Source organism: Chionomys nivalis, chromosome 3 (genome assembly GCF_950005125.1).
Source record: "Chionomys nivalis chromosome 3, mChiNiv1.1, whole genome shotgun sequence".
In the NCBI taxonomy this organism is placed as follows: domain Eukaryota; kingdom Metazoa; phylum Chordata; class Mammalia; order Rodentia; family Cricetidae; genus Chionomys; species Chionomys nivalis.
In genome coordinates, this window is record NC_080088.1 from 93992451 (window position 1) to 94007313 (window position 14863).

Here is a 14863-nt window from a genome sequence, read left to right on the forward strand (position 1 = left end):
CTAGTCAGAGTCCTGGGCTTCCAGGCCCATGCTACCACATCCAGTCAGAGGAAGTCTTGGATTTGAAGAGGCACCTTGGGTAAATGTGAATGGCCTTCATCTGGGGAGAGAGACTCGGGCTAGCCCAGCCCACAAGACTTGCCCTTTGTGGGTCCCCCCCCCGCCCGGCTTCCCTCTGTCTCCTCTGAAGACAAGCCCCATCTATGGTAGGTGTGGGCCTGCCCACCTGGGCTCCAACGCAGTCCTTCAGTGAGACGAATGCCCACACCGGTGAGAACTCGGGGGTTTTATTATGGCCAGAGACATTGAAGAAGTTTCTATTAAGCCACTGAACAAGTGGCTTTGTCATAATCCTGGGAATGAAATCACACACCTCTGTTCTGTTCTGAGGAGTGAAATCAAATTTCACAGCTCTGTGCTTGCCCAGTGTTATGAAGTGGAGCGCCTGGGGCAGAAACTGCCACCAAGCCCCTCCTTTTGCTGGCAACGTGGGCACCCTCAGCTTAACTTCTTCAGGGAAGACGAACACCAAACATCGTAGAATTGTACCCAGAGTCCCCCGAAAGATGGCTGAGATACTAGGAACCCGCAGTGGCAGAAGGACGGAGGCTGAGAGTCCAGGAAGCTTTCTGGGCTGAGGGGAGATGCGGGATCCAGAATCCAATCTAAATTCTGATCCTGTTTCCCATCATCCTCAGCTGGCCCATATACCCAGAGGAGCCACCACGGAGCAGCCAGACACCATTAGGTACAAGTCAAGGCAGCCACGGATGATCCTGCCTGCCCCCGCTTTAATGACTCGGTCAGTGGTCCGTGGAGTCTCCAGCAGAAAATAACACCAGGAGGGCACACATCACCTTGCCTGCCACGGGTGAGTCCTGTGTCTGTCTTCGGAGGAGCCCAGGGCTGCACACAGCAGCCGAGCCAACATGGCAGCAGTCATCACAGAACTTGACCACCCAAAACCACAGCCACCACATGGTCCCAGACAGAGAAAGAGGTGGAGATGCAGCTGTGAGAACATGACACACTCAGATGTCTGCCTGGAGCCGCAGGTCCCTGGTCACCGAGGTGTGAGCTGGCGTCCCTGCTCGTAAGTATCCCAAGGCCAGCCCTGAGCTGGAATGTGTCACTATCTTTCTAGTCAGATGGCATTATCCCCGTGCATACTGAGGAGGAAAAGAAGGTCCTTGCCCATGTCTGAGTCCCAACTGTGCCCTTTCTGGGAGGAACAATGTCTCCCTGAAGTTCCCTCTACCATCTGGATCTGAGGAACCAGGCCTAAGTATTTGCACTGAAGGAGCTTCCTGCGTCCACTGCACCTTTCTTAGAACATGCGCCCCTCGCCAGACCTCTGGCTAGTGACCCAGCCAAGTTGGGTTTGCCCTCCCTCTCCCTCCCTGTGTCCCATCTCACCCTCTTTTGTACCAGAGAGAAGCCTGTCCCCACCCTAGTCCAAAGGACAAAGGAGCAGGGACCGAGTCTAGCCAGGAGGGCGGCGGCGCAGCGAGTAGCAGAGATAAGGGTGGAGGGGGAGCAACCAGGCACATAATCACCCCGGAGGCTCTCTAGGGGGAAGACAAACCTCATGCCCCACCCTGGGCAGGCGGAAGGCCTGAAGCTGAGGCTGTGGGAGGCCCAGACACCTGGGATCCACCAAGCCGGACTGGGACACAGTGGCAGTGCTAGCCAGGTGGGTATCAGGAGGGTGTTCTCATAGCAACATCAAGGGTATCAGGAGGGTGTGCTCATAGCAACACCAAGGGTATCAGGAGGGTGTGCTCATAGCAACACCAAGGGTATCAGGAGGGTGTGCTCATAGCAACACCAAGCAGTCCACACCCCACAGCATAGGCTCAGCCGCCACCAGCCTTTTTTCAGGTCCCCTCAGCCCACTCAAAATTGTCACCACAGACATCTAGTCCCAAGCACCAGCCAGGCTGGAGTCAGGAGGTAGAGGTAGACAGGATGCAGATGGCATGTGCCAGGCTGCGGCTGGCACTGGTGGTGAGCACCAGTGAAGCTGAGGGCCAAGGCCCTTGGTGCTGTGTCCAGAAGTACTCAGTCCCAACACAAAGGTAGCAGCACTGACCTATGATCCTCTCTCACAGCCCTTCTGAGGACTCTGCAACAGGACCACAGCTTCCTTTCATTCCCAGTGTGGGATTTAAGGACTGGAGAGAAGCCGGGTTAGGCTGTCCGTTGGGAACTGGCTATGCAGAACTCCGTGTAGTCCTTCAGGCAGCAATGCAGCTGGACCCGGAGACTGACTCTCTGGGTCCTGAGATCAGAAAGTGCCACAGAACCTCTGGAGTGGATGCTGGGAAGGGACATTCCCCCAGCAGGAGGTATAAAACCTCACCTCAGGATCTGGGAATGAATCCTTAGGCGAGATGGGGCATGGTTGCACACATCTGTGACCTCAGAGGCTAGTGGATCTCTGAGTTCAAGTCCAGTCTTGTCTATATATAGAGAGACACTATCTCAACTCTCTCCAATCCGTCTCCCGACCCCCCACCCCCAAAATTCTCAGGTTTACAGAGTAAACCACATTTGGGAAACTGTCTTACTCACCTGCAGTGCTGGTATCTGGAGAAAGAAAACTTTGTGTTTTGTCTCCCCCTGCTGGCCAGTAGTGGCATTGCGGCACTTGAGAGGGTCACCTGGAGGACACCGCCTTTGGTTCAACTTTTCCTTGAGGCTGAGCCAGTTGGCATGAGACTTTAAAATCTGCTGCTCAAGGCAACTACTACCAGGGCCAAAAGAAGGAGAGGATCACCTGACATCTTGTCAGCAGCCTGCCCAAGACCAGGTGCGTACACCCAGCCCCTGAGACCCTTCATTTCTTGTCCTTATGAGGGCTATGAGAACCAAAAATAGTTAGGTCCCCTCCCACTGCCAGACTGGCCAGGGAAGGACATTTTTGGGGGTTCATGTCCAGCTCTCACTGCCTTTGTCTACCTGTCAATTTTGTGGCTGCCCCTTATGGAGGCACTCCCTCCATGTGTCTCATATGGGATCTAAGCAAGAATTTATTATTGTTGTTGTTGATTTTTGAGACAGGATCTCATGTAGCCTAGACTGGTCACACTTGCTCTGTAGCTGAGGATGACCTTGAACTCCTGATCATCCTGCCTCCATCTCTCCAGTACTGGGATTGCAGGGATCCTCTCCCATGCCCAATTTATGCAGTGCTGGGGTGATGTCTTCAGCTTACTGCACACTAGGCAAGTGCTCTATCGAGCTAGGCTATGTTCCGAGCCTGAAAGACTCACTCTAATTTTCCTCCAGTATATAAGTGAACCTAGCACTCACCGCTGCCGTGCCTCCCGTCCCCGGGGTTCCATCTCCTTCCGGAGACTCCAAAGTGCTTCCCTCTCCTGGACATGGTGCCCAAGTCGGCTTGGCCCCAGATGAGGACCTTCCCACTCTGCCTGGCATCAGAGGTCCTTGGACCTGGCCCTGGCAGCCCGCGCCTGGTTCTCAGTCATACATTTGCCGTCTCCTTTAAGGCTCCCTTGAGCAGGACTCCTTGGAAACACTCCTGGATCATCTTTCCATCTGCTTTTCTGTTTCCACCATGAGAACAACAAAATGCTGTCTGTGGGGGCGGGGTGGGGCTGCGCTGGTGTGCCAGCGGCAGCCGGAGCTGCTTTGGGGGGCCCACAGCTTCAAACGGGGGGACTCTCCTGGAAGCCCCAAGAAGCCCTTGCTCCCTCCCACCTTGTATCTTTCATCACCTGCAATCGACTCTGTGGAGGAGAAGCCTGCCAAGAGCAAAAGTGAACTCCAATCCCTGCTCCCCTGGCCCCAGCCCCAGCTAGCTTCATCTCAGAGAGAGAGAGAGAGAGAGAGAGAGAGAGAGAGAGAGAGAGAGAGAGAGAGGAGAGAGAGAGAGAAGACAGGGCAGTGAGATCCTGGAAGAACCCTCAGGCTCCGACCCACCCGAGTAACTGGGGTGAAGGACAGCTGGGAAATCAGCTGTTTCTTTCCCCACTCTGGAATGGGTTTGGGCAAATACATTAAGTTAAATTGGTTCCCAGGGAGACGTGGGGGTGGACAAGAAAGTCAATGGGTGGATATGAGACGCACAAGGCTATGCATGCATGGGACTCACAAAACCACTGGGGCTTGGGGCTGCAGCTCAGCCTGTCTGGGGCTGGCTTAGCTTGCATGAAGCTCCGGGCACAGTTCCCAGCACCGCTTAAACCAGGTATGGTGGCACACACCTGTAATCCCAACATTGCAGAGGTGGAGGCCGGAGAGTCAGGACCTGAAGGTCACTCTTGGGTACACAGAGAATTAAAGACCCTCCTGAGATAGATGAGAGCATTTCTCAAAACAAACAAAACCAAATGCATTTTAGGCCTTTAGGCCAACCTGGGCTACATGAAACCAAGTTGGGTTTTTTTGTTTTGTTTTGTTTTGTTTTTGTTTTTTTCGAGACAGGGTTTTTCTGTATAGCCTTAGCTGTCCTAGAACTTGCTCTGTAGACCAGGCTGGCCTTGAACTCTGCCTGCCTCTGCCTCCCAGGTGCCACCACCACCACCTGGCCAAGACCAAGTTTTAAAACAGAAGAGACCCATCACTCTGAATACTAACTAAAAGGGATTTTAAAAAGAACATATCAGATCCTATTTGCCGTGATGACTGTGACCTGACAAGGCTACCCTTGAGGGAAGCAGGGGTGCAGTGAGGGTGGGGTGGAGCTCAATACAAGGAGCGGGGGTCCTGTTCCCGGGCACACAGGACCCCAGCATTGGACAGCAAGATGCATTCAGCAACTTTCCCTCAGGACCCTGTGGCTTTAGACTCTGGGGTCCCCCACTGACTCTGTGCAGCACCAGCTCCTCGGCCAACATGCCACATGCTGCCCCTGGAGGGCAGAGGTGTCACCATTAGGTCTCCAGCAGAGGCTGGGTCCACCTCAGGTACAGCTAATGTCTGCAGCGAATAGGCTTGTTAACGAGCCTACTGATCTGGAAAAAGAGAATGAAAAAATAGAAGCAGGGGAGGGGCCTGGGGCAGGGCGAGGCCAGGGCTGTGCATCACCAGGCTTGGGCTTCAGCCCCTCCTCCACAGGTCCTACTCTTTCTCCTTCCTCTCTCTTGACCTGTATAGAGCCCATGCCTGTGGCAGAAGCCCCAGATAAGTGGCTCAGTACAGGATGAGGAGCGCAAAGAGGACAGACAGGACACTCAGGGCAGCGGCTGCAGGCCCGCGGCCCCAGTCCCACCTGCCTGGGGGTTGCTGGCTGATCTGAGAAACTGCAAGAAGCATTAAGGTCTTATTGGTGGCTCAGTCTCTGTTTGGGAGGCTGCATGGCTACAGAACCATCAGGGCAGTTCTTTGTCCGTGCTGTCTTTTCAGCCCTTCCTTCCTCCCTCCGGTGTTACTGGCAGTCTGACTAATCTAGATTGGCAGATATGCTCCCTGGTCTTTGGGCATCTTGGCCCACTGGGTCTTCCACATCTGTGCCCACAAGTCTTTTTTTCTTTTTCCTGAGACAGGATTTCTCTGTAGCCCTGGACTTCCTGGAACTCACTCTGTAGACCAGATTGGCCTCAAACTCTCAGAGATCCACCTGCCTCTGCCTCTAGAGCGCTGGGATTAAAGACGCACGCCACCACTGCCTGGCCACGTGTCCTCTTTGAGTGAGAACTCCAGTCGTATTCCACCCAAGCCAACTGTGGCAGCACCTGCAAAGGACCTGTTTCCAAATAAGGTCACATCCGTAGGCACCTGGGCTAGGCTCTCAATGTCTTTTGGAGGGCACAGTTTATCCCAGGGCATAACCCAACAGGTGTCAGCACTGCTGCGGGGTTGCTCCTGCAGTTCTGGGGGTCCACACTGACTCGGGACTTTGGTTCTTGGACTTCCTCTTCTCTGAGCACCCTGGCCAGCCTTCTCACCACCACCTCATGCCTCATAGAAAACCTCCCTCCCCACAAGGACGGTGCCCACAACGAGATGCCCAGTATTCGATGTCCTGGCCTCACCTTCACCTTCACCTCCCTCAGAGCCTCAGTTTCCCCATCCTGGCCCAAGACTTGGGCTCTGTCCAACCGTCCTCCCTGGCTAGGCCACAGCGTCTCTCTATCCAATAACTACTGTCCCTTGAGGGACTCTGATGACAAGGCCGTCATCATGCTGACCTCCTGCCCACCTGTGTGCAGCTGAGAGGGTTCCGCTCCCAGAAGCACCTGAGCCGCAGGCTCTATTACGGCGACACCAGACAGCTTATGTGGCTGTAGGTTTGAGACCAGACCAGGTGCCTATTAAAATCCCGTCTCAGAAAACCAAACCACTGGGACTGGAGAGAGGACGCAGTGACCGAGAGTGACAGTTGCTCCTGTAGAGGGACCCAGTCTCAGTTCCCAGCACCCACATGGGAGCTCACACTTGTCTGTAACTCCAGTTTGCAGGGCATATGACGTCCTCTCCTGGTATCCGCAAGCACCAGGCATGCATGTGGTACACTTACTCTACATGTAGGGAAAATGCTTCTACATGTAAAAATTTTTTTTTAATTAAAAAAATCAAGAAGCTGAGAAGATGGTTGTCAGGGAAGTGCCTGCATGAAGACCTGAGCATGGATCCCCAAACTCATGTAAAAAATTAAGAGGTAGTAACATGTGTCTATCACCCCAACCCTGGGGAGGTAGAGGTAGGAGGATCACTGGAGCTTGCTGACCAGTCAGCCTGGCTGAATCGGTAAGCTCCGGGTTCAGCGAGAGACCCTGGGCCTTCAGATAAGATGGAGCGTAAGAGACAAAGTCACCCAACATCAACCTGTGGCCTCCACATACGTGCGCACATGCACCCGTGTACAGACATGCACAACACCACACACACAACCAGTCAGATAAGAACCAGGCGTTCCACCACACTCGAGGTCGCTTCATGGACCCCTATTGGCTCTTACTTTGCGGTCTTAGCAATTCTGTCAGCAGCCAGGTGGTGGTGGCGCAAGCCTTTAATTCCGGATGCAGGCGGATGACTCTGTTGGTGATAACAAGAAAGGAAACTGCCTCTGTCTTCCTCTGAGCAAGGACAGCCACCAGCATGCTGGGCTGCGTGCGGGAGTTCTGGGAGCTTGCTCAACTCTAAAACCCTGACTGTCTCCTCGGCAGTCAGGGTTTTAGGGCACAGGCGGCCGGTTGGGAAGGGATGCAGGGCCTGTCATTAGTGCTTAGATGGCAGCCGTGAAGCTGGGATGGCCACTCTGAGCTTCTCCATGGGCTCTGGGCTCAGCTCCCTGTCGCTGAGCTCCTGCTGGCAGTGGCTTGCAGACTTACTGCACATGAATTCATCTACTCAGAGGATGTTATGGGAGACAAGCGCTGTCTGAGGCACTCCCTACCCGGTGCGGCTGTGTGTTCTGTGGAAGCAGATGTCTGACCTCAGGCTTGGGAAGTGCTAGGGAACTGGGGCTGGGGACTGTGATGTAGGCCTAGACAGCACAGCGGGGGACCGGAAGGGCAGAACAGAAGAAAGTTCAGATGAGCAAATCATCTCTGCAGACAGGCAGCATGAACTTGAGACCTCAGGGCCCTGTTGCCCTTGCCACCGGTTCTCTGTGGGTGCTATTTCCATTGCCCTAGCTGAGCACAGCTAGGGGGGACCCGCTAGGCTCTCCAGCATGCCTGTGCCCTTCTGGCTCTGTCATCCAAGAAGCCACTGAAGGTGGCCCACCAGCTGATATCCAAGGTCTGTCCATTCCATAAGCCTTCTTCTCTTATCCTCTCTCCTGCCTCCGTAATCCATGGGTGTGAAGTGACTTTCCCCAGGGAAACACACACACAAGTACACACATGCATGCACACACGCATGCACACACACCTGCCCCAGAAGGTAGGGGCACCAAGAAGACCAAAGAAGTAAGTCTACCCGAGTGTGCCATGGTGAATCAGTGAGTTTATCGGCGTCATTTTCAGGACAGCAGACCATTCACAGGCGTCTGCTTCACCAAAAACCAAAAACCAAAAACCTCCATACCCCAGCATGGGAGACAACGCACAGGAAACGACCCAGAATCCCCATCCCAAGTTAACCTTCCACCTCATACGTCACCTGGCACCCCAAGACCATGTGCAGCCGGGGTAGGAGGGAGCGTTGTTAGTCATCTTGGTGCGGGCTATCCCAGCTGCTCTGTGTGTGTCAAGACCACGATGGTCACGCCACACCCAGAAGGCTGCCACCAGGCAGTGGGTGCGTCTTGCTGTGTGGCATCTCATTTGCTGACAGTCTGCGTATGCTTTGAGGTCTCCCTGGGACTTTTCTCTCCAGAGGGAAAATTTATTCTCTTTGGGGAGGGTGTTTCTGCCTCTTTGTCTCCTAAATTTACGGTCATCCCAGTCCTGCCGTGAATACACGGGCTGTTGTATGCCTCGGTTTCCCTGACTGTAAAGTGAGGATTGAGTAAGGAAGCTCAGGGCTTAAGAGTGGCGGCCCCTCTTGTTGTCTGAGCACTCCAGAGGAAGCGGCAGGAGGACGGCTGTGGGCGTGAGGCCCATTGGACTACTAGAGAGATCTTTTTCTCAAAAACAAACAACAACGAAGACCAAAGAAAACATCTGTTTGGGTGTTTTCTCTATGGCCTGGGACAGAGCGGTTAGCGTCGGTCCATTTTTTTTGCCTTCATTCTGTTTTCTGTTTTAATTTTTATCTATTTAAAAAATTTTAAGACTGGGTCTCATTTAGCCCAGGCTAGCCCCATACTCAATGTGTAGCTGAGGATCCTGCACTGAGATTAGAGGCATCCATCAGCATGCCTAGTTTCTGCAGTGCTAGGGACAGAATTCAGGGCGCCATGCATGTTGGTAAACTCTCCACCAACTGAGCCACATTCCCAGCCCCCATCAGTCTGTCTTTGTAATTCACATTCTCCAAGCTCCTGCTGGGTGCCAGGTCTGCAACCTGGCAGAAGGCCCAGAGGTGGAAATGCCACCTGTCCCTACCCAGGCTATTGTATCAGTTAAAGAGTGACTCTACAGGGCTGGAGAGATGGCTCAGTGGTTAAGAGCATCGCCTGCTCTTCCAAAGGTCCTGAGTTTAATTCCCAGCAACCACATGGTGGCTCACGACCATCTGTAACGAGGTCTGGTGCCTTCTTCAGGCCTGCAGGCATACACACAGACAGACTATTGTATACATAATAAATAAAATATTAAAAAGAGTGAGCCTAGCCGGGCGGTGGTGGCGCAGGCCTTTAATCCCAGCACTCGGGAGGCAGAGGCAGGCGGATCTCTGTGAGTTCGAGGCCAGCCTGGTCTATAGAGCTAGTTCCAGGACAGGAACCAAAAGCTACGGAGAAACCCTGTCTCGAAAATCCAAAAAAAAAAAAAAAAGAAAAAAAAAAAAAGAGTGAGCCTACAGAGCTACAGGCCTCGTGACCTCTGAAATGTACGCTGGGGCTGATTGCATGTTCTGTCTCCAGATCACAATGGGGTGACAAGCCAGGGCATGAGGGACAAGTGCCACTGGCAAAATATACAACACAGCCTCAGCAGAGGGCCACTTGGCGGGGTCTGCCCGCATTGCAAATGTTCATGACATCAATAGAGCATCATGACAGAAACACATGATGGCACAAAACCCGCAATCCCTGGAAAGACAAAGAGGCTGGGGTCCCAATGACCTAACTTCCTCCCAATAGGCCGCACCTCTTTTTGTTTTTCGAGACAGGATTTCTATGTGTAGCCTAGGCTGTCCTCTGTGGACCTGACCTTGAATGTGGCCAAGACATGCACTACCACCTCCCAGCTAGGCTTCAACCCTTAAAGGTTCCAGCACTACGTTATAGCGCCACCCTGGGGACTGACACAGGGTCCCTGTAGGGGCGGGGGACACTCAGAACCAAATCGTAGTGCAACCAACACCCTGGCTGAGGTAGACCAACAGTACTAGGGACTGAGGGTAGGGTGTCTAAAGGTGGCTGGAGGTGAAATGGGATCCTCAGAGTCTCAGGGTCTTTGGGGGCATAGGCTTTTATTTTTCACCAAGGCGTGGCAATTGGCTTCTAAACAACTGCTATTGCGTTTATAATCGAGGGAGAAAATGGGATTTGAAAAGAAATGCTAGGGCGAGCGAAGGAACAGACACACAGCTCTAGAAGGGAGCCTGCTGGAGATCAGGAGGGGTGTGGCCAGCTCCTGTCCTATCTCCTGGGGATGAGGGTATGGGACTTGGTTGGACACGTGTGAGGGTGGAGCCCTCGGATCCTTGGGGCACTGGAGTTTGTCATTCTCAGGCAAGGCTGCTGGTCTGAGCTGCCCACGTCCTCAGCTCCAACCCAACAGGCACAGCTTGCGTGTGGGGTGATCCATTCTTCCGCTGCGCGGGTGCCCTGTGACCCCGCCCCAGGTGGACCGGGAGAGGCCGGGCTCTCCCGAAGAGGCCGCTCCCTCACCGCGCCGCTGGGGGCCGCCCGCGGGCCGTGCCGTCCCGAGCGCGCCGTGCGTTGCGCCCCGGTCCCCGCGCGCGCAGCTCCGCTCAGGGCGGCCCCGCGCCGCGACACGATCGGGGCCGGCGCGCGGGCTGAGCGGCGGCGATGGCGCAGGGCGAGCGGCGGGCGCGCGGCGCGGGGCCCTAGTCGGGCGGGCGCGCTCAGGACGGCGCGGTGGCCGCGCAGCCATGGCCGGGGAGCGGCGCCGGGCGCTGCTGGAGCTGCTGACGCGACCGGGGAACGTGCGCTGCGCTGACTGCGGAGCTCCGGGTAGGTGCGGGTCGGGCGGAGGCACCGGGTGCGGCCGGCTGAACGGGACTGCGTGGGGCGCGGGGAACGCGGACGAGGCATGCGCTGGGTCCTGGCTGGGTTGGGGTGCGGCCCGGGTGCACCTGCCGGCGGCCGGGACTGGCGGTGACGGGGCGCAGTATCCGGAGGGCACCTCGTGGGCTCCGCGCGACCGGTACCACCGCCTCCCCTCCCCCGCCGGGCTGCGTGTCACGCTGTCACCCGCGGCCGCCTCCCCTCCCCAGCCTTGCGAAACCTCGGCGTCTCAGGGAGAAAAAAAAAGAGGAAATCATTGGGGGCGGCTAGCTTGCAGGGAAAGCGGCCAGTGAACCCAGGGTGTCTGCCGGGAAGTGTGGGGTCCACCTGGTTCCCAGCTACCTGGAGGTGACGTCATGGCATCCCTTCCAGGGGCCACGCTCAAGGCTGAGGAAGGAAGCTGAGCCTTGGGTGGCCCCTGTGAGGACAGGCTGGCCATGTGCCTATGGCTGTCTATACCTTGCTTCTCTGGGACCAGGACAGTGGGGGACGGGTGGGAGCCACAGACACATCTGCCTGGCCTCTCCCAGACTTTGTCCCTTAGGGGCCCTGGCTTGGAGGGACTTGTATCCGCCAGAACACCGGGGCTCAGGATTGGCTATGAAAACAGGGCCGAGTTCTCCCACTACCTGGCAGTTTCCTGGAGTTGATCCTCTCTGGGTGTGCAGGTGGGGAGAGACCGGCAAGACATTTCAGGGATATAGGGGACCCTAGCCTGAGCTCCTCAGAACATACATAGCAGGTATCCTTGGAGACATCACTCTGGCTCCCCGAGATGTACGCTAAAGGCACAGCCTGTAATAGGACCTCCTCCCCACCTCCCTCATCCTCACCCCACCTCCCCCATTCCCACCCCCGCCTCTGGGCTGAGGAGTGTCAGCCCCAGCCTGAGATTCTGCTAGTCAATAGTAGTGCATGCCACCCCAGAGGCTCGGGTGTCTCTAAGAGGAGACATTAACCAAGCTTTACCGGGAAGCTGGGCAAGATGAAGTAGCCCTTTCCTGCTCTCCGGAGGCACCGAAGGGCCCTGCCCATGGTGCAGTGGGGTGGTGGTTCCCTGGTGTTATGTGGTGCTGTTGCCAGCTGACCTAGCTCAGGGGAGCCTCCCCACCTCCCTCTCTCAGGCCTGCCTTTCAGCTTGTTCAGGAAAGCTGACAATGCTGAAGTTCCTGGTCAGGAAGGCTAATGTGTTGCTCCAAACCCACCTAGGGGGTAGTGAACCCTAGGAGAGGGGAACTGGCCTCTCCCCATATTCTTTGGCTACCCAGCCCAGGAACAGCTTCTCAGAACACATGGCTACTTTCTAGACACTCTTAGCCAGACAGGAGGAAGAAGGGGCTTCCTGAACCCTTAGTGAGAACTACCCTATAGCATTTACCTGTGGAGTGTCCTGGCGGCCCCTTAGTCTCAGGCCTCTGGCTGTTGCAGCTGCTGCCCTCTGAGGGCACGGCCCTTGCTGGCTATAGGCCAAGTAACCCGTTTTCAGACCTGGCCTATAACAGCCATTTGCTCCCCCACACTCCCTCCCTACCTGTGAGGCCCACCAGGTATGAGGATTGTTTCTCTTTTGCAACCAGGAACTGAGGCCTCCACCACGTGAACTGTCTTAGGTGTCCACAAGGCTGACCAGGTTTCCTGATGTGCAATCTGCAGCTCTCCACACTGTGTTTGCAAGTCCCCCATTTTTATCTAGACCCTGGCTGAACCAATGCCTGCGCCATGACCCCTGTGGCCTGCTCACACACATCCGGGCCTCTGATGCCCAGTGGGGAGAGTTGGGGGCATTAGTTTTCCTGCGTTTTTTCAATGCTGTGGGGTTCTGGAGTCTCCTGTCCTGTGGTGGCCTTGTTGAGGAGGGACACATGTGTTCCATGCTGTCATGGCCACTGGCTAATGGCTGCTCTTCTTGACCGTACCAGTGAGACCAAGGGACTCTGAGGAGTAATGACATCTTCCATAGACAGTGGAACACCATGGCAGGCCCAGGTCACCTCTGACCACCAGGCCTGGGGCGTCTGGGGGAACCCTGAGAAGTTTTCACCTGGCTGTAAGAGGTCTGGGAGCGAGACAGGTGGAGGGTGAAGATCTCTGCAGCCCCTACTGAACCTCACTCCAGTTTGGTCTTGAACCTGGGGTCCACCCACCACCCACCTCAGATACTTTCTCAGCCCAGCTAGTGGGTTGTTGGCAGGGCATGGCCCTTCTTTCGGCAAGACTCCAGCTGTGGGAGAGGGAGGATGCTTGGTGTGTTCCCAAGCTGTCCATGAAGGCTCTCCCTAAAGTGTCTGGCCATTGGATGGCCTGGAAGATTTGAGAACCACTCTTTCTTGCTTTGATGCCGGTCAAACCTGGACTCCCAGGAGTCCTGACTGGCAGCTCTGGAGGGATGAGGGAGAGGAAGGAAGTGCTCCCTTCTAACTGGATAGGTCAGGGGCTGCTGCTTGACACTGCCCCTGTGGCTGCAGAGCCAGGCTTCTGGAGGTCCCGGACACAGGCTAGGTGAGAATGACCCTAGGGCCAGTCCTGAAGCAGGGGGTGGACCCAGAGCATGGGTCTTCGTTACACTTGGATTCTTTGTGGGCATTGAGAAACTGCTTCTGGTCCAGCCCTCAGTACCAAAGGCTTCAGAATATGGCTCAGGTCACAACAGGGTCCCTGTGTGTGTATGTGTGTGCGTGCACGTGTTTGTGGGGTGGAACTGGGATTGGCCAGGCCTGAGAAGTGGGTCTGGCAGACCATGCCTTGTCTAGAGCAGTGTCCCAGCAGGTTTCGTTTTCTTCTATTCTTCCTCCATAGTACTGCGGATGAAACCCAGGGCCCTGGGTATACTAGGCAGGTGCTTAACCACTGAGCCACACCCTATTTCCTTATTGGGGAATTCTAGGCAGGTGTTCTACCACTGAGCCACACCCCAGCCCCTCACTGGGGGATTCTAGGCAGGGGCTCTACCACTGAGCCACACCCCAGCCCCTCACTGGGGGATTCTAGGCAGGGGCTCTACCACTGAGCCACACCCCAGCCCCTCACTGGGGGATTCTAGGCAGGGGCTCTACCATTGAACCACACCCCCGCCCCTCACTGGGGGATTCTAGGCAGGGGCTCTACCACTGAGATACTTCCCAGCCCCTCACTGGGGGATTCTAGGCAGGTGATCTAGCCCAGCCATTCACTGGGGCACTCTAGGCCAGGACTCTTATCACAAAACTACATCCATAACCCTTTCTTTACTAAACATTTTGTTTCCAGACAGTCCATTGAGTTACTTGGCCTGGCCTCAAATTTGCTTGCCTTGAATTTTCAATCCTCCTGGCTCATTTCCTCAAGTAGCTGGGATTATAGGCATGTGGCACCAGGCCTACTTGGTGTGTGTGTGTCTAAATTTTTATGTATGTATATATATTTATGTACACATACCATTCTATTTTTTTTTTAAAAAATTAATTTATTATGTATAGAGTGCTCTGTCTGCATGCCAGAAGAGGGAACCAGATCGAATTAAAGATGGTTGTGAGCCACCATGTGGGTGCTGGGAATTGAACTCAGGATCTCTGGAAGAGCAGCCAGTGCTCTTAACCTCTGAGCCATCTCTCCAGCCCCCACCATTCTATTTTTTTAATTTGTTTTTATTTTATGGTCATTGGTGTTTTGCCATGGGTCTTGTGTCCCCTGGAACTGGAATTACAGACAGTTGTGAGTTACCATGTGGGTGCTGGGAATTGAACCCTGGTCCTCTGTAAGAGCAGCCATTGCTCTCAACTGCTGAGCCATCTCTCCAGCCCCATTCTCACTATTTTTAACATGCAGTTTGGAGGCAGTAAGCGCATTCGCAGTTCTGTGCAGCTGCCACTACCATCCACTCTCGAGACTTTCTCCTCTTCCCAAACGGGAGCTCTTTTACATGATACACACTGAATATCCCTCCAGGTCACCGCTCCTGAGATCCACCATTTCCTGGTTTCTCAAGGACTCTGACCTGCCAGGGGCCTTCTCTGAACAGATCCACACCGCATTTGTCTGGTTGGGGTCCGGTTTGCTTCACTTGGTAGTGTGGTTGCGAGGTCTGTCCTTGTTGAAGCAGGTGTTAGAACCCCT

At 54.9% G+C, this 14863-nt stretch overlaps 1 protein-coding gene across 1 annotated transcript in view; it reads left to right on the plus strand.

Moving 5' to 3' along the window:
* The first annotated feature begins 10452 nt into the window (after positions 1 to 10452).
* Positions 10453 to 14863, plus strand: part of Adap1 (ArfGAP with dual PH domains 1) — a 51895-nt gene continuing 47484 nt past the window's right edge. Inside the window, exon 1 of the mRNA XM_057763802.1 lies at positions 10453 to 10717. Coding sequence (XP_057619785.1) covers positions 10636 to 10717 — 82 coding nt within the window. The 5' untranslated portion in view covers positions 10453 to 10635. The remainder of the gene's footprint in view (positions 10718 to 14863) is intronic.